Below are 10915 nucleotides of genomic sequence, written 5' to 3' on the forward strand. Positions count from 1 at the left end.
TGACGCTTTCAGGTAGGAGCTCAAGATCCTCTAGGGGGACCCTGGGGAGCTAGTTGTAAAGCCGGGAAGTAGTCCTGAGACCTCCCTTCCAATGGATCCCTTCCCCCTTCCCTATACGATCTTGGGGAGATGGGGGGAAGGAGAAGCCACTTGCCTGCGAGGCCTTGCAGGGGAGATAGAAGAGAAAGAAGGGCTGAAACCCCTGGGGGGTGAGCCAGAGTGGTGAGAACTGGGCCTCACTGGGGACCTGGATCCTAACAGCCTGTGCTGGTCTCTCTGCCCTGGCCACTTGTTTTTCTAAGGCCTTCTGCCTTATTAACTCATCTCTCACAACAGCTCTAGAAGGGGGCTATTCAGCAGATGGTCTGGAGGCCACTGATCTGGTTCTGAGTCTGCTCTGGCCTTCTTCTGCCACCTCTCCTTGGACTCCCCTAGGGGCTTGCACTGGTTCAGGGGTTGTAGAGGCCATGTCTCACTCATGTGGCCTGTGCCTGGATAGAACTGTGCCAAAACCTGCCGGCTTTGATCTATGGCCGTGCTGCAGGTCGCAGGATGCAGGAGAGGATGCCGGCCGGCCTCGATTAATCGCTGCGATGCAGGCCGCTGCCGCACAAAATGGCCGCATCCACGAGGTCATCCCAAAATGGCCACAGTGCCTCATGGAAGAAGAGGAGAGTGCCTGGTATCAATGGCTCTAAGGCAGCAGCCTCGCGGCGAGCTGAGTCCTCTTCAAGTAGTCTCACCAGCTAATCAATTTAATTTGTACCGCGACGCTTGGTTACAAGCTGTGGCGCGCCATTTGGAGCCTCCGTAGCAATCTGCAGTGCGCCTCTCGAAATGCGGCAAGTCTTTGAAGCCGCAACGAGTCTTTAGAAGGCGCAGCAAGGGTCTAGCAGCCATGTTGAATCAGTTAAAGTGCGGCTAGGATTTTGAAACCACAGTGAACTGTTAAGCCATGGCAAGGCTTTGAACCCACAGGCTTGCAAGGCACTGCACTATTCCGACCGATCACGAAGCCCAAAGGATACGGGCTAAATCAAATTTGCCACCAGCAGGAGCCTGTAAATATGCTCGACTGCAATATAGGAGCCTGCCACCCCTGCACGCCCAGGGACTGGGCAATTCCCCCCCCCCCAGGCCCAGAGGTACTCCTACTTCCTTATGAGGCTGACAGATCAGTCTCTATGGCCAGCAGTTGAAAATTTAAAAAATTAGAATATCCAATCAATCAAATTAGGAATATATATAATTAGACAAAGTACCTCACTGGAGCCAAAGCTAGTGCTTGGACCAAAGATTGAGAGGAAACTGTGCCAATAGGGAGGGAAGGAAGGATACTTTAAGAAATTCCCTCAGTCTCTGGACCAATCAGGCTGTGACTAAACCCAGCTGTAGCCTCTCCCGCCGTATCTACATGAAAACACAGTAATTCTGGGGGTGGGTGGGTGGGGGAGGGAGGATCAGGGAGTTCAAAATATATTTCATATTATGAGCTTGTTCAAATTAACAGAAAAAACATCCTTTTTTAAAAAAGTAGAATCAATCTACTGCATTATCCAAAGTAGCTTTTTAGCTAGCCAAATGTCAGGTTTTGTTTAGTAGGATGAGGTATTATTTATGCTGTTACTGATAAACTCTTATACACTATAAAACTGTAAGAAACTAGGGAGAACTATCCTATAGACCACAACATTCCAGCAAATCCAATCATATCTTTCTTTTGACATTAGGAATTTTGACTTGCAAAGTTCACATAACACTGCTGTCTATCTTTCATCTTATTCTATTCCATAAGGTGGAATTAAGATCTACTTTATATATTGAAAGCTACTGCAGAAATCTTTAGAGATCTTATATACTCTACTCACTAATTAACAACACATTTCTTGTATATTGTTATATATTACATATATATGTTATATATACACACACAAACACAAAAATATTGTTTTCGGTTGGTTATATAAATGCTGAAAGTTCTAATTCTCCCTAACTTCCCAAAATTCTATCAATTTTTATCTACTCATTTTCTCCTTATACTTCATCCTTGTTACAGGTAGTCCTCAATTTACAATCATTTGTTTAGCTCAGAGTTAAAAAAGAACTGAAAAAGTGACATGACTGCTTTTCACACTTAAGACCGTTGCAGCTTCCCCATGGTCAGATTATCAAAATTTGGACACTTGCCAACTGGGATGTATTTATCCAGCTTAATTAACCTCTACAATCAACTAAAGGCCTATTTGCACTCTAGACTGAATGTGTGCTTTTATGTCCCCTACATTTCTGTCATAATTATTTATTTTGCCATTTTAACTTTTGTAAAAATTAATGTATTGGTTTTATTGTATGTAATTATATATTTAATAGAATATTCATTTTTTCCCATGGTGCCATTAATATAAAACAAGCAATAGGTCAGACTACATTTATCTAATTTTGGTCAGTGAAAAAACAAGCAAAATGCAATATGGAAGTGATTCAATATTCAGCAAAAATCAAGGAACCTGACAATTTGAAAAATTTAACTAACAATGAGGCAATTTAGCCCCTGTATGTTGTCCAACAGAAAAACTGGCTAGATTGCTATTTTGCTAATACATGGCTTGTCTTAATGCTTGTTGAACAAACCATGATGCTCTTGTTCATACATATTTTATGAAATCTTAAACTATATTAATAAATCATAATGGCTAAGTTCAACTATTCATAAACTCAAAATTCATACAAATGTATATGGTATATAGATTTACGTGATGTATGAATCCAGACACCTGTGGTTTGTTGACCTAACTGCAGCCAAGCAATCCACTTAAATGTTTATACAAATTTAAGATAAAATTGAAGTGTAAATGCCTTATCTGAAACATACATTAAATTAGAAATCATGAGTAAGAGTTTATTTTTTTCTGATGCAAAATATAAATATATATATTCTGTTGTATTATACAGATTCATATGTAGCACTTTGTCCTAACTCTTTATTGTATAAATGTAAATAATTTTAAAAAAATGAAATATAGGATTCCTCAACATACACAATCCATCCTCTAAAGTCTGGCACATCAACAAAAATATTCACAAACAACTTTTATTTAACACTTTACAAATTGACTCAAGTACCATCAACCTCTAGTTATTATGGATGATTGCACATAAATAATGGAAACAAAGTAGTGTCATGCCATATTAGTGTCTAGAACTTAAAAGGTAGATACTAAAATTAAACTAGCAATGTTTATCAGGTAAAATAAAATCATTATTTAATTTCTGTCACAATTTGATAAAAAATATCCTATAAAAGGCATAAAAGAGACAAAAATATCCTTAAAAGCATTTGTACACCTAAGTAACCAGAAGCTATTGCCAATATTTTACATAGCTTTTCTAGTCTATGTTTTCAACAACTTCAGCCACTTTAAATTCAGGCAACCCTATCCATGCCAGATATATTTATAATTAGATACTACAATATAATAATAACTTAAAAGGTTTCATAGAAATAATGTAACTAAATGAAACTGTATGGAACCCTAGGTCCTAATCCCTAATCAGCCATTAAACATACCACAAATGTTAATATTTTTAATGGGATTATACTTTATAATATTTGTTGTGAGAACTGAACTTTCATGTGCATTATCCCAAGTTTTGTGGAAAAAATACAAGATGCAGATATTAGGGAAATCACTTTATCAAATCCCCACACTAAGTTTCACTTATTTTTCATGTGATTCAAATTCTATTCACAATTTCAACATGCAATAAATATCCTGTGATCAAGAATAAACAGTTCAATGAAATATTTCAATACAACTAGCTATGTAGCTTTCCTGAATATGCAATTGAAAACAAAATAGCCACAATTTTAGTAGCTCTGCATTTTTTCTTTCCTCCATATATTCTACAAATTGTTGTGAATGCTGAAATATAGGGAAATACTTTAATACTCAGCAAAATTAATACACTATATTAAAAAAGTAAAGATTAATTCAGAAATATTTGTAGTGGAAACTGGCTTGGTTCATTCTGACAATTTTACAAATAAAATTTAAAAATTAATTTCAAATATTAATCAGAATGAGTTTTTTTAAGCTAACTTTCAAAAGAATCCAATTTTTTTAAATCCTGGAATTTAAAATTATGCTATGCAAATATGTAAATGACTGCAACTACATAGCAATCTTCATAGCAATCTAATTGCAGAACATGAGTAATGAGTGACATAAAAATAAATATCTGCTTATCTTAGTCTTAACCACACAGCATTGCAGTAACTGAGTTAATAGAGATTGATCTTTAGCAAGTATATTTTGAAATAACCATGTGGTTAAAAAGCTTATCTCCATCTTCCCCTCTCAAATGGTATCAGTCAATGGAGAAGTACTAAAGTATTAAAGATGGAAAGAATAACTGTAACCACCTAGTGAATTCTACAGAAACACAATGATGAAATGGAAAAACTATATGTAATCACACACACACACACACTGATCCTGGATAAATTTCTCTCTGGGTTAACAAATAACTTCTTTAATCTGTCTATACTTCAACATTCATATTTGTCACTCAAGTTAAAAGTTTTTTAAAACCCCAAAATAGATATTTCAGTCAATAAAATGATAAAGACTATGATGTCCAACAGTAAACTATGGTCTGTTGAATAATGATGGAATTGAACCATACATCACAGTTTATAAACCACAGGAACTGAATTTACTGCCCCAAAACAAACCTACACTGTTCAAAACAATTCCCAAACTAAGTCACAGGTGGATTTAGCATTTTGTGTGGATCCAGGCAAGGTAAATGGCTAAGTTTCAACATAGCACCAATTTATATTGCACACAATACATAATATATAAGCATTGCAGTTTGAACTCAGCAAATAGTGTGAATCTGGCTACAGGTAGTCAATTTATAATCATTTTAGTGACTGTTTGAAATTATAACAGCATTGAAAAAAATGACGTATGTCCATTTATGACTATTGCAGCATCCCTGTGGTCAGATGATCAAAATGCAAGCACATGGCAACTGGCTCATATTTATGATGGCTGCAGTTTCATGGGGTCATGAGATCATCTTTTGCGACTTTCTGACAAGCAAATCAAGGGGGAAACCAGATTCACTTAACAACCATGTTACTAATTTAACAACTGCAATCATTCACTTAATAAGTGTGGCACGTAAGGTCATAACATGCGGCAAAACTGATTTAACAACTGTCCTGCTTAGCACCTGAAATTTTGGACTCAACTGTGGTGGTAAGTTGTACTATCATTTTGATTGCACTGTCTATACTTAATACTATATGTTGCATGCCCAGGATTGTCCTTTCTTCTATAGCATGGTATCTAAAGCCAATCATTAACACTTAAGCAGACAAGCAACCAAATAATTTCACAAGATCATTCATCTCAAGCAGGAAACTAAAACGCTGGATGGAGCTAAAGGACAGGAAGGAACAAGAGGTAACAGCCTTAGTGAACTTACTGGATTGTTGTTAAAAAGAATTTTAAGCCCCCTCCCTCTTAAAATACAAAATAGCTTATTGAGACTTAAGCCTGACCCTTAAGGCATGCAACATGGAGTGTAATAAAAAAAGGATCATTGGGCAGAGGGTGAGCATATAGAGGAGCCTACTGAATGAAGAGGGCTTGTGTGACTAGCTGAACTTTCTTACCAATTACAATGAAACAATTTGTTGCAGATTCTATTTATTTCTTCCAGGAATGGTCACAGGGGGTCGACTGTCAAACTAAATATAACCTGGATCATTTAAAAAAAAAGATGAATTTCTACAAAACTGTGGGACTTTCTGAATCACAAGAAAATATTCCTTTTTGGTTTAAGCTTTAACTAGAAAATGGCCATATAACTAGTAAAAAGACAGGTCCACAGAAGATCTAAAATAATAAAGCCATTCATCTTACTTTCTGGAAAAGTTCTATTTGTTGATGCCCTACCACAGTTGACTAAATCACTGTCTTCTGTGGGTAGCATTATTTTCAACCTAAAGGAAGAATATGTGCAAAAGAAATAAATTGGGACGATGGTTGCTGGTTCCACAAATTGCCTTAAGACTTTTATTTTTTTTAATCAGCCACAATGTGGCTTGGTTTTGATTTAGAACAGTGTGTAAAGCCAGAATGTGTCACAACTTGGTTCTTAGTCTTAGTCATACTGGCTAAGACTGATACGAGTTGCCAATAAGTAGAATGATATGTCATCCACTCCTGATTTAATTCTACAACACATTGTAATTGAGATATACACATTTTCAGAAAAGTTGAAGTTGACATTTATGGAAAACAGAAATTACAGGAAACTAACCTAAATCTGCTAAAACATAATAACTAGAGTCTGTGATACATTATATATAATTCTCCCAAACAATCCTCTTGATAGCCACAGATTGTTAATGTAAGCCTACTATTTTCAGCTTCACACAGTTTATTATGGGATAAAATTTCTTAGAACAAAACTCTTCCACCCGCATCCCACTTTATACAAAGAAAATGCTATAATGTTGTCTGCAAGCTGACTGGACTATTCTTTCCAATATTTTTTTCTTGTTCCTTACATTTGTAAAATGGGTTATTGGTTTGGAAGCAAAACAGGACAATCAGCAAGAGAGAAGACTTTCTGATATATAAGAGAATATTCAAGGTATATAGAAATACATGTCATTTAAATATTGATTTCTCAAGGGAGAGGTGATGTAGAAAAATAATGTCCTTCTATTCATATGACATTCTAGCTACATACATGTAGTGCATAAATGCAAACTATTAAGTAATTATTTGCTTTATCCCACTCTCCCCACCCTTATCAGGTGGGAAACTTGAAACAAGTTATTACATGGCCTTCTCCTGTGTGTGACTTTCTGAACTCATCAACCAGCATAGAAGAGCTATTGTATCAAAATAATGAAGGCTGCTTCAAGATAGTACATATTCTTCAATTAAGAGACTTTCTGAAATCATTATGTGCATATGGAGTGAATTAGAATTATTTTGCTTTTATAGCGTTTCTGAGGTGGGCTGCCGGCAGAGCAAGGCAGATTTCAAAGCAACAATTGAGGCTTGAGTGGTCCCAACCATAGGGCAATAATCAATATCCATAAACTATTTTCTTCAGTAACCCGAGTAATATATTCTGAGATATTAAAAGAACTCACTATAGATTTGTTTACTGCAATAAAACTATACAAGGAAAAGTTAATAAAATCTAGGATTGAGGGAAGCTGATGAGTGAGATTTTTTCCAGATATTCTGAGTCATCTTTCCCACTAATCTTCACATTATAATCAAACCTTAGTCAGGAACCCACTCATTCCCCACAGAAGAAATGAACAGATACTATTTAATTAAAGTAAGAAATCATCCCCACCCCCTTTCAAAATGTTTTCCTCACCGTTCAGGCAGCTTTCTGCTCCACCTTTTCACCTTGTGCTTTCTTTGTGCTTCCTCATAATTTATTTATTTTTAATCCTGCCTTTATTACTTTTATTAAAAACTCAATGGAGCATACATACACAAGGCTCCTCCTTCCTCCTATTTTCTCTTCTACAACAAGTCTGTGAGGTAGGTTGGTCTGAGAGAAAGTAACTGGCCCAAAGTCACCCAGCTGGCTTTCATTCCTAAGGTGGGGCTAAAACTCATGATTTTGTTAGTTTCTACCCTGGTGTCTTAACTACTGGACTACCTGCACAACTGCCTACTCCTTCAGTGAAATGTGTTGTTTTTTTTTGCTTTGGTCTATTTATATTTTGATACATTTTGTTAAGGTAAACAACAAAAAAGTCTTTTCAGAAGTGACATAGCTGCCAAACAGGAAGAAAGAATATATAGAGCATACAAGCCATCAAAGAATTGAAGAAACCAAAGCTAATTTAATTTTTGCTAACCTATAGGCTTAAAGATTTATAGCATTTTTGTTGTTATTTTACACTTACTGAACACATATTAGAGCACAAATAAATGTCATGTTCCATACAAATTACTGGTAAACATGTGTAACATCGCTTAGATTCTTCCTTAAAACACCTAATTACATGTATATTAAAATTCATTTCATAATTAGTTTTTAAATTTTTTACTTCATGTCTCACAAGATGAGAAAGCCAATTGCTATTCTATCTGATAAAATATCCTTGGAAAGTATCCCATCAAATATTCGTTGTGTTAGTGGCCTAGCCCTGGGAGCTGAATATTCTTAAGCAAGTTTCAGCATGAATCAAGTTTTAAAGCATAGCCTTCAGAACCTCTACCTATAAAAAAAAGAGGGAAAAGTACAAACTGGCAAAATAAGACCGAAAATGATAAAAAGGTATTGGAAATCAGTAACCTCGAGCTCAAACCTGTCTCTGGTGGCTTCAGATGAGATTCCCCCAGAATTAGCAACCCCGAACCCTGGCTACCACCTTATAACCTGGCAAGATTCTAATTTCAAAGGGGAAGGCACATTTACTCTTGGTTTGTATGCTCTAAATCCACATTAACTGATTAAATCAGTTAATCAACCAGCCACACCTTCTTTAAACAGTTTTTTAAGGGACTGCTCTCCATTACTAACTACACTGAATAAATACATTGGGGTGGGTGGGTGTTAGTTAGGTTTCCCTGTTTTTCCCAGAGACCTCAAAAATGCCTTCCCTAGGCAACGCAGGAAGTAAACATGAACTCTTGAACCTGAACGGCCTGCCCCATAAGCACCTTGGAAGCAAGAGGAGGCGGCCAAGGGCTTTGCCCCATCCCTCTGCATTTGCAATGGCCAGGACACCCTGGAAGCGAGAGGAGGGGGGGAAAGGGGGGGGTTTCTGTCATGCTGAATTCTTCTCCCGGGTGGGCGGGAGGTGGGGAACTACACGCTTTCCCGACTGAAACAGCGTGTGTATTATGGTGGGGGAGAGACGAAAGCGGGGTTCCACGGCAGCCCGAATTCCCCAGCGTCCCTCCTCTATCGCACCCCGCAACGCCTCCTGCTTTCATTGTCCCTAAAACTCCCTCCACGCGCAGGTCTTATGTTACTACGCCCCTCTAAAATCCCGGCTTGAGCTCCGAGGAAAATGGGGATCCCGAGGGCCCTAGCGCTCCCCTACTGGCGGGCCCAAGACCGGAGACGCGCCCTCTCTCTTCTCCAGGAGACCTCTCTTCTCCGTGCCACGCCACGCCACGCCACGGAGCAGGGAAGCCGCCCAGCCTGGGAGGAGGCGAAAGCGCCGCGAGCAGGTCCCGCGGGCGCGCGAGGGACGGCAGGCCTCGTCTCAATCCCCGGCCTTTCCTGACGCAGCCCCCTTCCACTCCACCCCCGGGCTGGCGAGGAAGAGACCCTCCTTACCTGGGCTTGAGGCTGCTGACGCCCCGTTCATAGGCCCAGACCGTGGCGGGTTGCGAAGACGCGGAGGCGGCCGAACCCAATGGATCAGGGTAGCTGGGGGCTGGTGGGTAGTTCCTGTCCATCATCCGAGTGGGAAAGGAGGGGACGCCGGGCTGCGCTCGGGGCCTGGCGCGTAAGAAGCGGCCAACCGGGGCGGAGAGGGGAGGGGGGGTAGGCTGCAGGGACCGAGTAGAGTGGGACGACTCCCCCTTCCCGCTCACAGGAGGAGGGCAGCTGCGGCGGCGGCCACCCCCCCACCCGGTCCTCCCCTCAATTTCCGCTGCGAGAGGCGGGAGAGCGGCTTGGAACCCGGAGAGCTGCGGTGCGCCGCGGCCAAGTTGGCAGCAAGGGCTGCGAGCTACCTCGCCGAAGACCCATGTCGGGCTGTGGCTTTCCCAGGCTGCCCCTCCCACTCCGCTCCAATTGACTGGGGGCCCGATCGGCTTCAGGACACGAGAAACGCCGCCCGCCGCCGCTGCTGCTCTTCCTGCTGCGGCCGGTATGCTGGAGTTGCAGCCGTAGCAGGAGAAAAGAAGAGGGCGCCTGCAGCGAGGAGAAGGTCGCCGAGCGGGAGCGCGAAGGGATTGCTGCTCCAACTCACTTTGTTTCCGCGGTGGCGAAATGAAGCGGCGGCGGGGCGGGGGGGAATGTCCTCTCCGTTCCCGCGGTTTCCATCTCTGCAACGCCTGTCCATGAAAAGCTTTGCTGGGATTTGTAGACGGTTGTGTAGTAGCTTTACGCCTTCGCGTATGATGAAATGCTCTAACAAAAGGCTAACAAAATAACGCGCGAAATGGCTTTGTGACCCACGTAGCTTCTCATCTTAAAACGACACATTTTCACTTTCCCCTATTTATGTATGCTTTAAATTTCTTAAATTGCTTGTATATACATACTAGACACGTGATTGCAATTCTTAGTGTCTCTTTATTAGGTATACCTATGCATGATGGAAAATCCAGGCAAGATAACTTGTCTGAAAGTTCAAAACAAAGTTGTGTGTGGAAAGTTTTCTTTACATATATATTTACTATTTCAGAATGAGTGTGAGATAAAATACCTGAACAATGGAACTTCATAAATTGTGTTTTAAATGCGTCCAATGTTTAGGATAATCCTCTTCCTATCTCCTGAATGAATCACTGTATGTTTCTGTGCTTGACTGCTACACAATGAATCATCACATTTCTGTGCTTGAGTGCTACAACTCAACATTTTTTGTATTTATGTTTGATAATTATAAGTAGCAATAACAAGATAATGTAAAAATGAATGCTGAAAAAAATAAGATGCATCTTTTTAGCACAGAAATATTACTACTGGCTTCCAACGTTTGTGTTGGTGCCTAGGAAATGCAGTTAAAAGGAGTTTGAGATTAACACCTGAGGAAAGTTTGTATACTTATTCTGGCATGTAGAGACCTACTTTCAAATATGGAAGTTTGAATTAAAAGTTATTCATTGAAAAGGAAGACACAGACTTTGAGATACAACATTGCCATTATGTATTGTGCAGAGGAAATAGATTAAAC

General features: G+C 39.8%; 1 protein-coding gene across 2 annotated transcripts in view; it reads right to left on the bottom strand.

Moving 5' to 3' along the window:
- The window catches only part of QSER1 (glutamine and serine rich 1), a 39347-nt gene extending 29315 nt beyond the window's left edge, over nt 1-10032 (bottom strand). Inside the window, exon 1 of one of the 2 annotated variants that reach the window (XM_087718521.1) lies at nt 9346-10032. In XM_087718521.1, the coding sequence (XP_087574647.1) occupies nt 9346-9470 (125 nt within the window). In that variant the 5' untranslated portion in view covers nt 9471-10032. The remainder of the gene's footprint in view (nt 1-9345) is intronic. The other variant, XM_087718526.1, reaches the window with a different exon arrangement.
- Nucleotides 10033-10915: the final 883 nt, after the last annotated feature.

The sequence above is a fragment of the Thamnophis sirtalis genome, unplaced genomic scaffold (genome assembly GCF_051295495.1).
Source record: "Thamnophis sirtalis isolate CommonGarterSnake01/CBP01778 unplaced genomic scaffold, rThaSir2_p1.2 scaffold_1, whole genome shotgun sequence".
In the NCBI taxonomy this organism is placed as follows: Eukaryota; Metazoa; Chordata; class Lepidosauria; order Squamata; family Natricidae; genus Thamnophis; species Thamnophis sirtalis.